Raw genomic sequence first — 13,143 nt, 5'->3', positions numbered from 1 at the left:
TATAGAAACAACATTTATTACATACTAACATACAAAATATACAAGACATTAATATACACATATAAAAATACAATACTTCGGGGCACTTTAGACTTCAATATAGAGTGCAGTTGATTTTTTTCATTTGTGTCGCTAAGTCATCATATCAAAGAATACACGAGATAATTAGTCACAACATGCATAAATTACTAACAAAATCGTTTTGGAAAAATGATATGGTCAAAAATATGGTCGATTTAAAATCTAGAGCTGATTTGACTAAACCATCGTCGTCGGCAAAAAAACTAGTCTAGTCTAAATTTCTAAATTACTTAATATTAAATTAGTGTTACCATATAAAATTTGCTTAATGAAATAACATGAAATAATTTGAATTTAAATTTCCATTCCACATTTATGTTTTTTCTTGATCCAGATTGTATCCTAATGATGCTAGTCAACAAATTTTGGACGAAATTTGACTGGAGCAGTAAAAAGTTATTTTTAAAATAGAATTGGCTTCTAAATCTGAATCCGAAACCCGTTTTGCTCCAGAAAGTCAGATTTGGAATCAAGAGACCATTCCACTTTAGAAATGTCTTTCTATTTCTTCAATACAATTTTTATCCAAAATTTATTGACTAGTGTAAATAGAAACTACTTTATAAAAGATTCATATACTGATAAAATATTGTTTACAATGATATTTTGAAAGCGAAAAATAATTCATTTTAACATCTGATTGAAGTTGAGTTTATTAAGTAGTTTTTGTGTTCATGTAATCGTTATACATTTGTTTTCATTCTTTGGTTATTTTTGGCAGTTACCAACAAACCTTTTTGATCAAATACCTATTTTTTTTGTTTACCTGCCTCGCTCATTGTTAATAATTACGTATAGGTATAAGAGAATACACGTAAAGTTGCAAAAATTAATAAAGAAATAGTATAGGTCGATACAAAATAAATATGTATATAGAAATAGTGCTAATAAAATAACTCTCTACAATACATACACAATTCAGAGAAATATTTAGACAGCCTCGTTTAAAAATTACTCAAAAAATCGTTAATTTCTTCGAAGTAAGAAGTCAACTCGATGTCAAATTTGGTGTTTAAAATAAACGTTTAATTCAACAATTAATTTTTATAAATTTTAATTCGAGCTGAGAAATATGTTTTTAAAAACTTTTAAAAACAGTATTGCCTTACTTTCAGTAAATCAAGAGTAAGAAATTCAGTACAGCCCTGCAAGAATAAGACAATACGCATTAGTTTCCTACAGGTTATTATTATTATTAATTATTTCTAAAGCAAAAGTGAACAAACCGAGCTTTAGGAGTCAATTTGGCTTTAGAAATGACTACCCATCGAATTCTCCATTATAAAACTTTCTTGATTGGTAAAATTACCCGACAATTTTGCTTTAGTTTATTGAAAATGAGACACACCGTCTACGTAAAAATCTGAACACATCCAATAACAATATTTAATTTGTTTTCTTATTATTTTAACATTCAGTCGCGATATTTATATTTGCTAACATTTTATTATAACAATATTTAACGCAATTTGCGAATTTGAGCGATAACAAGATGATTATTTTTGTACCTGTTTTTATGTTTTTTTTTTAATTGTAACAGTTTTAAACACGCTATTATAATATAATTTGTGATTTCTATGATTGAATATTTTAGGTATTTTTAATTGTCAATATTTTTTAAATTAGCAATGTTTGTTTTTGTTTTTTTTCATTTTCCAATCTTCTGACCTCTACGGCCGTGCAGGGACGGCATCAAAATTACGCCCAACAAAATAATTTTAATTTCATACCAATCACTGTACAATATAGTACAAAATTTTGTAATAAATTGCAATTAGTATGTTAGGCGTCTGTCTGTAAATCCCATTGATGTTCTATAAACTTTAAAACAAAGTGAATACCTACAGTTCCGCGTCAAGTTTCGTTTTTACGTTTTTGTTCAGTCATTACTATATACTTTTTATGAATACATATATAAAATAGCTCTTCAAAAATATTAACGACAGAAGTGTGTAAAACATCGGTATTTAAGTATGTTTATAAAAATGAACAACACCGTGCGCCTTACGAATATCAGTATCAGAACTGGAGCCTCCAGGTTCCTGTTCCATAGAACCTTGAGTAGGTGAATAATGACGATGAGTCCTTGGTACAGCACCCATCAATCTTGAATCTGAACTTATTGCTCTTTCAAGTTTTCCGCGATGATGAGGATGATCTCTTCTTTTAGCCCTAGATCTATGAGTAGAATCAGAGGCGTTAGAACTTCGTCTACGTGATACAGGGTAAGGTACGTGAAGAGGTAACTGATGAGCGGATCCTCCGCTACCTATTAATAAGCTCATGATTTATTGTAAATTACTATCTTCACTCACCACATTTAAAATCTTTGAAATGACCAGGTATTCTGGGTGAACACGAATGCGAACTTCTTCTAGAGCTGTCATCGTAAGCGTGACGTTCATCTTCATCGACACGTTTTTGTCTCATTAATGGGTTTCTGCGCCGATCATGGATCCTTAGGGTTACTGGACATTCTAAGTGAAGATCTAATGCTAGAGAACCTTGACTTCCACTTCCTTGGAGGGACTCACGACTTAATCTGATTAGAAAAATATTCGGAATGGATAATTTTCTTAAGTAATTTACCTATAATTCGCAGCAGCTGACTCATCAACTGATAACGCGTGTCTATGTAAAAGCCTCGGATTCAACAAAGCACAATTAGCAAAGGTTCTCCTCGAAGATTTAGAACTTGTTTTATCTGTCCCATATCTGTGTAATACCGGCGAAGCCCGCTCTTGACTATCGACCCGGTGTTCTAAAACTAAGTTTGGCGCTGACGGACTTTTGTTAATAGAACCCTGAAATGAGAAAAGTAACAGACTGTTTCTTATGGTTTTTACAATCAACCTGTGGCACTTTGAGCGTATTTCTGTCTTGAGTTTTTAAAGAAAGGCCTCGAGAAAAATTTAAAAAGGATTCTGTCAGTGCTCTTCTGTCTGTGGTTGTTCTGCCACGAGTCAGAGAAGACGATTGATGAACACTACCAGTTTGAGATCCTGAAGTTCGTAAAGAACCATGGGTACTGTAACCACCATGGGCGTGGGTACTAAAACCTCCATAAGACCCTCCACTTGGAGGACCATTTGTACTCAATTTTAGTCGCGCAGGGACCACTTTTGCAGCCGAATCTCGGGCTTCAAAAGTCATCACACATGCAGCAACGACTATAAAGCCTGAAATCGAGTATCGAAATTATTTGTTAACTAGATGAACCATCATTTCCAATTCTTATATGTTTACAAAAACGTCGGTACATAGTATACATATTTGGAAAATTGCTTTTTGTGTGCTAGATTATGCTCTTTACACATTAGCGTTTACTTTGAAATGTTATATAAAAATTAATATTAAAAACATAATTGTTTTTTATTTACAGACTTATTAGGTATGTGTATATAATACAGTGACTTTTTAACTTTTATTAAACTCGTATTCGTTCAAGCAAAGTTGCGCTTTTACACACTGGTAGGTAATGTGTCAACACAACTAAAAATCAGTTGTTTTGACATGAAAACTTATGCGGGAATCTTATACATTTTTTAATCAATAAAAACGCTAGCCGGCAACACGGATTGCAGTTTTTAGTTGCCGCTTTCGAATACTTAGACACTTTCGGCACTTCTACTGCGATTTAACCTAGTGTCCTTGAAAAACGTGCATGAAAAACGAATTGAACGGTAAGCCTCCATAGCTCAGGGGTTAGAGCACTGGTCTTGTAAACCAGGGGTCGAGAGTTCAAATCTCTCTGGGGGCATTTTTTTTGTCAATCCGCATCATCAATTCGAAGCAAAACACGTGAAAACCGTATTTTATCTTCCATTAAAACCACAATATTGATTAGGTGCCTTAAAATACTTTGCATGTCGTGCTTTTGCTTACCTCCCACTCCCATCACAATAGGCCCAGCGTATGAAAGATTATTTAAATGGAAACCTCTTGATTCATTTTTAATGCGTACTGTGTGGTTTCCTCTTACTTCTTGAGCAATTGAAAGATGATCTGCGTAATACCCTAGAAGAATTAGTGTTAAATATCAATATTTGATGGTCCTGTAAATCGCAATTGTTAAACACATTGCTGCTAACTAATGTAAGACGATAAAAATGTGGTATTTGTAATAATGGTGATGACGTAACTGGGAGTCATTAATGTTGTAATTAAGAGCCCTTGGACTGGCTCAGTAACTTGTGCGCACCCCGGGTTGGGGTGAACGACGCCAGAATGTGTGGCTTAAGTCAGTAAGGATTGGGCGGTGAAAGTGAAGAGTAGAATGAGTGTCGTGCGTGAAGGTGTTCTGGATGGGAACAATTTCCAGAACACCGGTGTGTTTACCTGGATGGGCGTGATTTCCAGGTAGCGTTCTGGATGGGCATAATTTCCAGAACGCTGGTGTGATAACTTGGATGGGCACAATTTCCAAGTGGCGCTCTGGATGGGCATAATTTCCAGAGCGTCGGTGTATTGACTTGGATGGGCATAATTTCCAAGTAGCGTTCTAGATGGGCATAATTTCTAGGACGCTGGTATAATGACTTGGATGGGGATAATTTCCAAGTTGCGTTCTGGATGGGGATAATTTCCAGAGCGCGGGTTTGATTGCTTGGATGGGAATAATTTCCAAGTGGCGTCTGGATGGGAATAATTTCCAGTACGCGGGTGGGTACGGTGATGGTAGATTTCACCGTACTCGAAGAAAGAAAAAGATGCCGAGATGCTGCCAAGACGTGGGTGTCGACCAGCCGTTCGAGTAACTCTCCAGGGTCGGAGTAAGGACATGGGTGTCCTGCCGTTGCAGAAATGGGGTCAGTGCCAGCAGTCCGAGCCGCTATCCAGCGATGGGGCAGGGGGCGGAGCTCCCCCGGTAAGTTAATCCATTATAAATGATTAAGGCCGATAAGGCAGGTGGCAATATGTTTTGTTGAGAGAATTCCGTGACTTCCCAGTTGAGCTAAGCCCGGACCTGACTAAACAAGGGTGTTCCGGAAGGGGTGAGTCAAGTAGCATTGTGTTGGTAGTTAGAAGTACCCTTTCAAGGAAGGAAAATGAGTACAACCCTGTAATGAGGGTTGGTTTCGTAAATTCAGCATTTAAGCGTAAAAAATCGATTTACACTAATAGAAAAAAATTAAGGCCTTCTAGACCCCAGCCAGCGATTTCGATACACCCTTTTCCGACGGTTAAATAAAACAACATGTGATTCAATTAGGTTTTCCCTGGAATTAACAAATATTTTTTGTATGTTTACCTATAGTAGCCATCGCCGCTCCTAAAACCATTAAAAGTAATCCGAGACTGAGAGCTTTGCAAGCGTTCCACAAACATTTCCCGTTCACTTTTCCTCTAACTACTTGAACGTTCCATTGTGCTCCGGATGCAGGATGTGCTCTACGGACTACTTCAGATGCACCACCTCGAGTCCAACCTGCTCCTAAAAAGGCTCTTTGATGCATCTCCGGCTCTTTGACACTTGACCTGATTTGGCTCTGTAATAATGTTACTCGTAAGATCTCGATTAGGAAAGATCGGAAATTGAAGTTTGTTTCCTGATTCTTATTAGATTATTGAATTAATTACCTTCTGCCTTTTGTATGTCACTTTATGTTAGTTTATACTGTTATATCAAATATTATTTGTCTCTTTATTACTTTTATCTACGATTGTACAAAAAGTAAACGTTTAATAATTTTGCCCAATTGCATGCTTTTTGCGACAAATCAACTGTCAAATTTTATTTAATTTGTCATTCTTTATAAATTATATATGAAGAACAATCGTAGATAAAACATTGTAAGATACTCGTTTAAAAACTCTATTCTTTGCATTCGAATGGCTTTTTAAACGCGTATTGTAAAGAACAACATATCTTGAAAATCCAGAAAAAGCTTTTCTTTCTTTTCTTTCTCTTTACAGATTTTTATGTTAATCTAAAAGTTTTTGATTAATTTTTTATAAACTAAGAGGTTTATTAGAGCCTCTTGTCTTATTAAATGTATAAATGTTTACCACAGGATAATAAACAAACTTCATCAATAGAGTAGAATTATTCCTGAGATTAGTGCTTTTCAATTTAACAATGTCGTCATTTAAAATATCAGCTGCGCACGGTTTTATAAGAGGAGTTATTGAATAGGCAATTATTTTTAATAAACCAGAAGAGTCGACTTCCCACGGTTTCATTGTGAAATATTCTAGATTTTAGATTGAATAACTTGAGGATGATGTTAATGGTAATAAGACGAAAAATATGTTATGATTTGTGTGTCATAAATGTGTATCCATCATGAAATGGCCACATTTTTAACCTACGTCGAACCGGATCTCATAAACATTAAAAATGCCATTTACCTTGAGTGGCGAACCGGACAAAGTTTATACCAGTCCACAATCTCCCACCCTTCTCTCGCACCACATCACTACACTAATTACCCCCTAATCGCTACGTATGTATACGATAATGAGGTCGGTATCCGTTCAGCATCCCCGTGGACCACGGGCAACAGGTACAATCATGCGCGAGTCCAACATGCGACCTTATCGACCGCACCTTTAGGCCAAACAATCCAAGCCTTCAAAGGCTTAAGACAGCATTCATCCAACAGCCAATTTTCCAACACAATCACGGCATCTAAAGTATTTATGAGCGTAATTTCGCCTTTTGATGACGCGCACCACCGGAAAGATCCCCTCAGTCACATCACCGGATCTACCGGAGTTTCCGGTCAACGGTGATCGAGAAGCGTCTGTTGTGTGGCAACGGCGTTATTTGAGCACCTGGACCACAATGCACGACGCGCAAACGACGCCAATCTGGTACATCGCTTGCGCCGCGATGCTACCATGGTAACAGGAACAGCATCTCCAGGCACTCCACAGTCGGTGCAGGTAGCACGAGGTGATCAATGCAGCCGTGATGCGACGGCCCCATGGTCAACACAGGCCACGGGACCCAGCCGGACCCGTGGATGCTGGACCCCGAGTTGCGATACCACATCCAGCACTGCCCCTGTCCATGTAACCACATGGGATACGGAAATTTCTTAGATTACCAGGTAAATTACTGTAAACATCGTCCATCTCAAAGTTATTATGCATCACTTTTTTTTATTCAAATGAAATATTTTATCAGAAAAACTTTTACAAAAAGTTGGAACTTTATGAAACGGTTATGGGTAATGAAATTCTAACAGCTGTCGCATGAGTAAAGATAAATCCGTTTTCAGCCTTGTAGTGTTATATTTCACAATTAAATTTAATTCAAGATTTGTATATTAAAAATTCTTTACTATAGGCTTAATTTAATTTTTATTATTTTTTTTTATCTTTATAAATAAATGGTCTCCATCAAATCAAATAAATGATCTTCTATTATCTTATTTCCTGCATAAATTTTAAACAATAATTGTAAATCTTTTCAAATTTCTAGATTTGTCGAGATTTTCTTACTTACACGCAATTTGTTTTTATGTAATACAGTGCAATCTCCATAATTTAAATCAAGTAGTTCTCCGGGTTACCGATTCAGTGTAATTGTCATAAGTAATATAAGAAGAGATCTTGAAATTGTCGGATTTTTTTCCGACAGACGAGTAGTTTGTTTCGACGATCAATTGCCACAAGTGGGCAAAGTAAAAAAATTGAAAAAAGAAATGTTTCTAGATTGGTCGAATCTATGGTGACTTGAATTCTCAGTACAATGTAATTACTTACCAAGAAATATAAAAACGGATCGAATTTTTGGAGATGTAAACAAATTTAAATAACTAAAAATATGTTAAAAATTGCAACATTATTCCAAACACACTTTTCTGATTATTTCAGGACTTTGATCTTTGAATTTATAAACACGCATTCACTTCTAAAACAGATACATATTTTATACCTAATTAAGCTTGCCTGCGACTAGAAATCTCAAAACTTTCCGATGGATTTAATTTCAAATTTTTTCTAATATTTTTGCCAGTTCTTACATTGCTTCAATATAATAATTAAATTATTACAAAATTTAATAGGTGCTCTCAAACAGTTATTTATTGTATTAGTGCTTAAGACAACGTTTTATACACACACGAATGTTTAAACCCGAGAACGTCGTTAAAGAAATAAGTAACATTCAAATGCCAAACAAACTGTGTCTTCCTTAATGTCGATCAAATGTTTTTTTTTGTAACAGTAGAATATACTAATTTTTTTTTTAAACTTTTAACCTGGCGCATCCACCATTTTTTTAAATCTAAAATATTTACGTTTTTAAAAACAAGTAATGAATCTAAGTAAAAATAATAGTAAATTGAATTTTGTCACGATTTTATCTTCGTTTTAAATAAATGATCCAATCCATTTAAAACTTCCAAATTCATATCCAAACTCTTAACTTTTGAAACATATTACCTACTAAATTAAAAAACTTGGCCATACTAACTGGCTGCGATGATCAAACGAATAATATAACTTGACACAGACCCATATCAGTAGATCGTATTGATATAGATTTACAGATCCCAACAGCGGTATCTTTAATCTCCGTTGGTGCCGTTAGGGTGAACTACTGAGCTTTTAAATCTTTTGGGAGAACTTCAATACTACCCACACTATAATAAATTGTGTGGCCAATTGAGAACGACTCTTGTTATTGGCAAAATTGAATTAAATTGTTGTTTATGAAACGTTAATATTTAATATATTGCATAAATAACCGCAGCGTCCAATAAATGATGTATAGAAATAATGGAATGAAAATGTTCGTGTTCAAATATACTCAATAGTACTTGTAATTTGATGAAGTCTATTCAGAGGGCTGATGATAACACATAGCTGCTTTACATCGTGACAGTGTTAAAAATCAAAGTAAATGAGTATGTTGGAGGCTTTTACACATAATACGTGAATATGACTAGATAAATGTACTCACAGTTATCATTTTGTTCCTCGTCACAAAGGTGATTTTGTAAAGTCTAAAACTGAAACTGTCTAAACCTATTTTCATAGGAAAATTTAAAGGGAGTTTGTCTAATTAAACCCAAACGTTTTTCAATGTTTTTGCTCAAAAAATAGCCTCATTCAAACACAAACTAGATCCTTTTGACATTTTATTTTAGATTTATAAGTTTGGCTATAACTTTTATGCGACAACTCTCTAGAGCGTTTCCTACGCTCTAACATATGTGTACATAAACCTTGTTTTCCTGCTCGTTATTCTAAGTTTATTAAGGAATATCTTTACCATAAAGTAGCTACATAATATTTACGTAATAATTATTTACGTAGGACCGCAAAACTGACGGTTTTATGACGGGGTACCTGGATCAGTGACAAATTCATGTTATAAAAACTGGAAATGAAACCTAACATAATCCAGCATATACAAAAAAATAAAAATTGTATCTACAAAAACTTTATTTATCCAAATTGAGAGCAAGATGCAGCCAATTAAAAGTTTAAACTTTGCGTTTAGAAACATTGTTTTATTAGACTGCGGAAAATTAAAGAAAAATATTAAAGGAAAACATTGAGTTACTCCGTCACAAGTTATCTGTGTATTTGGGTTGGAAAGTCGTAGACGAAGCGATACTTGCTAACTTTTTAAACTCTGTCAAGTTTTTGCTAACTAGAGCAAAAAGACTTACAATATTTTGATTTCAGGTTAGTTATGCAACGTTTCTAGATTAGCATCAATTTTATTAGTACTGGTATGCGAGATTTTTATTTTAATGGTATTACCAACTAAAAACAAGTAAAAACTTAGCCCGGCGCATTCACCAAAGTCAAATAAGAACAATCATAGAGTTAAACAAAAAAACTAACTTTTATTTAAATAAATCACAAGAAATATATGTTAAATTAGATCTCAAATGTTACAGTAGATACTGAAAATTTGTTGAACCTAAAAGTGTTTAATATTTCAGATTCCTCCATGTCCGCGTCAACTGGCAGTTCATCAAGAAACTTCTTTTAGTGGAGTGCCTAATTACGTTCAAAATAATTTGTACTACGACTATGATTACGGAGCATCCTTAGATTCCTGTTCGTGCAGTACCGACAGTGATTCGTCCAGAAGTTCAGTTTGTGGTCCCTGGTGCATTTGCCTCGTCGTATGTGTTATAGTCGCAACCGTTGCGGTTGGTTTAAGCCTTCCTTTTGCCTTAAATCCTGAAATGAAACCCCAAACGTTAGAAGAACGTCTAGAGATAGTCCATCGTTTATTGAAAAATGTTCCCTTAATCGACGGACACAATGATCTGCCCTGGAACTTGCGCAAGTTTGTTCACAACAAACTGTCCAAACTAAATCTTAGTGCCATTGAAGAGCAAGAACCGTGGTCCAAAAGCCATTGGTCTCATACGGACATCCCGCGTCTAAAGCGGGGGCTTCTTGGGGCCCAGTTCTGGTCAGCCTACGTGCCTTGCAAAGCCCAGTATCTCGATGCGGTGCAAATTACATTAGAACAAATAGACGTCGTCAAACGTCTTGTCGATATCAATTCGCAACATTTTGCGCTGGTGCGCAGCTCCAACGAGCTGTTAAAGGTACATAAAGGAGGTCGTATAGCCTCTTTAATTGGGGTAGAAGGAGGTCACGCCCTTGGCAACTCCTTGGCAGTGTTAAGAACCTTTTATAACCTGGGGGCTCGATACCTCACCATCACCCATTCATGCGACACTCCATGGGCGTGGGGCGCTAATTCTTTACAATCAGCTGGCTTGACGGATTTCGGGAGGAGCGTGATCAAAGAAATGAACCGTCTCGGAATGATCGTAGACTTATCCCATACTTCCATCAACACCGCCAAAGCTGCTATTAATGCCTCGCACGCCCCAGTTATCTTCTCCCATTCCGGCGCCTATTCCTTGTGCAACTCCTCGCGTAATGTCCCAGACGATGTTCTCAAGTTGGTGGCACACAATGGGGGCATCGTCATGGTTAATTTTTACACGTACTTAGTCACCTGCAACGAGAATGCTTCGATTCACGACGTTATTAAACACATTAACCACATCAGGAATGTGGCGGGAATTAATCATGTCGGAATCGGGGCTGGTTATGATGGCATTAATATGACTCCAGCAGGACTGGAAGACGTATCAAGATATCCTCATCTGCTGGCAGAACTTCTTGCAGATCCAGTTTGGAGCGAAGAGGACATATCGCTGCTAGCTGGACTTAATTTCCTAAGGGTTTTCGAAAAAGTGGAACAAATAAGAAATAAATGGAAGTTGGCACAAGTACAACCCATCGAAGATTCTCCACCCTTCTTGCCATCGCAATGTACCTCCATTTATTCCTGACCTTTGTACCAAACGATAGTATCATTTAACTCATAATACTTTATTACAAAAATTGAAGATCCCAATCTGGTTACATAGTTGCAATTAACACAATTTTCTCATGCCATCCAGAAGCGCGTATATAGTGATTTGCTTGCATAAGCTCCTAAAAGATTTTGTACCAAATGTTACATAAAAGAAACGCACATATTTTTAATAGTTTCTTCTTTTTCAATCATTTTCTGAAGCTCCAAGCAAAATCTGTGTTGACAATAAAATATCCGTGTTTCATTTTTTGCTACAAGTATATTATATTTTTAACGCCAATACTACGCAACTTCGTTTTGTACAAATTATCGTAATTTTATGAAGCAGAATAAAAATCGAATTGGGCGAACAAATTCTTGTAACCTAGTATTAAGTTAACCAAATAATATATTGCGAAATGAAATTTATATTATACCTACGTGCGTCGCGCAGAACAAGGAGATCTCCCATAATTTCCAGAGTGTCAAATTTTAATAAACTCAAAATTATGATAAATCACCGAATTCTGCGCGTTATTTTGTTACATCCGTTATTTACCAAAAATTGATACTGCGTATTTTAATATGAATGTACACTGTATGACAAAATTAATGACACGGTGCAGTTTGAAAAGAATTGTTTCCAGACAGTTCGTCCTATTTTGAAAGGGACTATAAATAGTTAATCAATATGGAAACGGTTGCGAAACACGCTTGATAAACCACAAGGATTGTGTTCAAGTGCCCTGGTCTAAATCAAAATACTATTTCACACACCTGTCGTTAGTATTATTGTACACAAAGTACAGATTTTGATCTATATTTTGTAAGAAATTATTATTACAACTCGCAACACTGCCATTAAATTATCATTGCATATAATTATTATATAAAATTTACAATGTTTTTTAAAACTTGTTTAACAAATATGGCAGAAAAATAACAATAGTGAGTAAAAATAGACATTCATTGTACCTATCAAAATTAATAAGTACTTAAAGCACAAACTTTAAAATAAAATATTTCATAAACTAGAAGTTTACGTACGTTAGAATTGCCATGCATGCCATAAATAATAGAGTTTCTAGATATATCAAATTATTACATAATAGACAAGTTTAATATATTTTAACTAAATGACTTTATAAATGGGGGCAGTCAGATTACACCACTGTGGTCAAATTCACCATTAACCGCTGTAACCCCATGAAAAAATTAGCAAATTGTTAAAATATTTAAAAACCTCCAAGAAAAGAGCAAAATATTTACATTTGATGTCACTCGTTCATAATTTTCTAGTTAGAGTTTTATAGTTGTACTTAAGAAAGTAGTCTTTATTTTGCAAATAGAGATTTACATTTAAACTAAGATTATCTTTTTGATATTTTACATTGTAATCTTACTATTTACAAAAGCACTATTTTGTTGTATGTACTTTAAATTTTCATAGTTTAGTTATTAAATAAATTTACCGCTAGGTTACTTGTTGGTATTATTTTCGCATTTATTTCATCCATTACACAACACCTGCTTAAGATAAATTAATAGCTCCCGGGAAAATTAATAGAGTTTACAGACACCACCTGTTAGTTACATTATAATGGCTACTTAGTGCGATCCTTTGTGAATATTTTAAGACTCCACGGTTCGTTTTATAGCTACAAAGCTGCAGAAATTTTATTACATAATGTACCCATTATAGAAGACCCAAGAAATAAAAAAACGATGTATCTTTATGTACTTGTATAGTATAAAAATTTTTAGTGGCA

At 35.1% G+C, this 13,143-nt stretch overlaps 2 protein-coding genes and 1 non-coding gene across 4 annotated transcripts; 2 read left to right on the top strand and 1 right to left on the bottom strand.

Moving 5' to 3' along the window:
• Positions 1 to 24: 24 nt before the first annotated feature.
• Positions 25 to 6,880, bottom strand: LOC148178375 (uncharacterized). 2 transcript variants are annotated; one of them, XM_088050801.1, is made up of 7 exons: positions 6,433 to 6,880; positions 5,333 to 5,570; positions 3,967 to 4,098; positions 2,935 to 3,260; positions 2,671 to 2,885; positions 2,397 to 2,623; positions 25 to 2,350 (listed from the first exon to the last, which is right to left on the bottom strand). In XM_088050801.1, the coding sequence occupies exons 2-7, from the start codon at positions 5,535 to 5,537 to the stop codon at positions 2,049 to 2,051; spliced, it is 1,407 nt and encodes a 468-aa protein (XP_087906927.1). In that variant the 5' UTR covers positions 5,538 to 5,570; positions 6,433 to 6,880; the 3' UTR covers positions 25 to 2,048. The 2 variants fall into 2 exon arrangements, with proteins under 2 accessions (XP_087906927.1, XP_087906928.1); XM_088050802.1 differs by having other exon boundaries at positions 2,400 to 2,623.
• TRNAT-UGU (transfer RNA threonine (anticodon UGU)) lies at positions 3,769 to 3,841 on the top strand. Its single transcript has one exon. It is a non-coding gene; the product is annotated as a tRNA-Thr (tRNA).
• On the top strand, positions 6,864 to 12,869 carry LOC148178374 (dipeptidase 1-like). The gene is made up of 2 exons (XM_088050800.1): positions 6,864 to 7,136; positions 9,990 to 12,869. Exons 1-2 carry the CDS (start codon positions 7,011 to 7,013, stop codon positions 11,367 to 11,369), a joined length of 1,506 nt encoding a protein of 501 aa, XP_087906926.1. The 5' UTR covers positions 6,864 to 7,010; the 3' UTR covers positions 11,370 to 12,869.
• The last annotated feature ends 274 nt before the right edge of the window (positions 12,870 to 13,143 follow it).

Source organism: Gnatocerus cornutus, chromosome 2, assembly GCF_029298725.1.
Source record: "Gnatocerus cornutus isolate USDA-ARS CGAHR chromosome 2, icGnaCorn1.1, whole genome shotgun sequence".
In the NCBI taxonomy this organism is placed as follows: Eukaryota; Metazoa; Arthropoda; class Insecta; order Coleoptera; family Tenebrionidae; genus Gnatocerus; species Gnatocerus cornutus.
The sequence above is the reverse complement of the archived record's forward strand: the minus strand, read 5'-3'. Positions and strand labels throughout refer to the sequence as shown.

What these genes read in the sequence shown, in the direction of transcription:
- LOC148178374 (XM_088050800.1), top strand. Translation starts at nt 7,011, where the DNA reads ATGGTCAACACAGGCCACGGGACCCAGCCGGACCCGTGGATGCTGGAC. An exon ending in GAAATTTCTTAGATTACCAG is followed by an intron (nt 7,137 to 9,989) that starts GTAAATTACTGT and finishes TTAATATTTCAG; the next exon opens with ATTCCTCCATGTCCGCGTCA.
- LOC148178375 (XM_088050801.1), bottom strand. Translation starts at nt 5,537, where the DNA reads ATGCATCAAAGAGCCTTTTTAGGAGCAGGTTGGACTCGAGGTGGTGCA. An exon ending in TATTGTGATGGGAGTGGGAG is followed by an intron (nt 3,261 to 3,966) that starts GTAAGCAAAAGC and finishes ACTCGATTTCAG; the next exon opens with GCTTTATAGTCGTTGCTGCA. An exon ending in ATACGCTCAAAGTGCCACAG is followed by an intron (nt 2,886 to 2,934) that starts GTTGATTGTAAA and finishes TTCTCATTTCAG; the next exon opens with GGTTCTATTAACAAAAGTCC.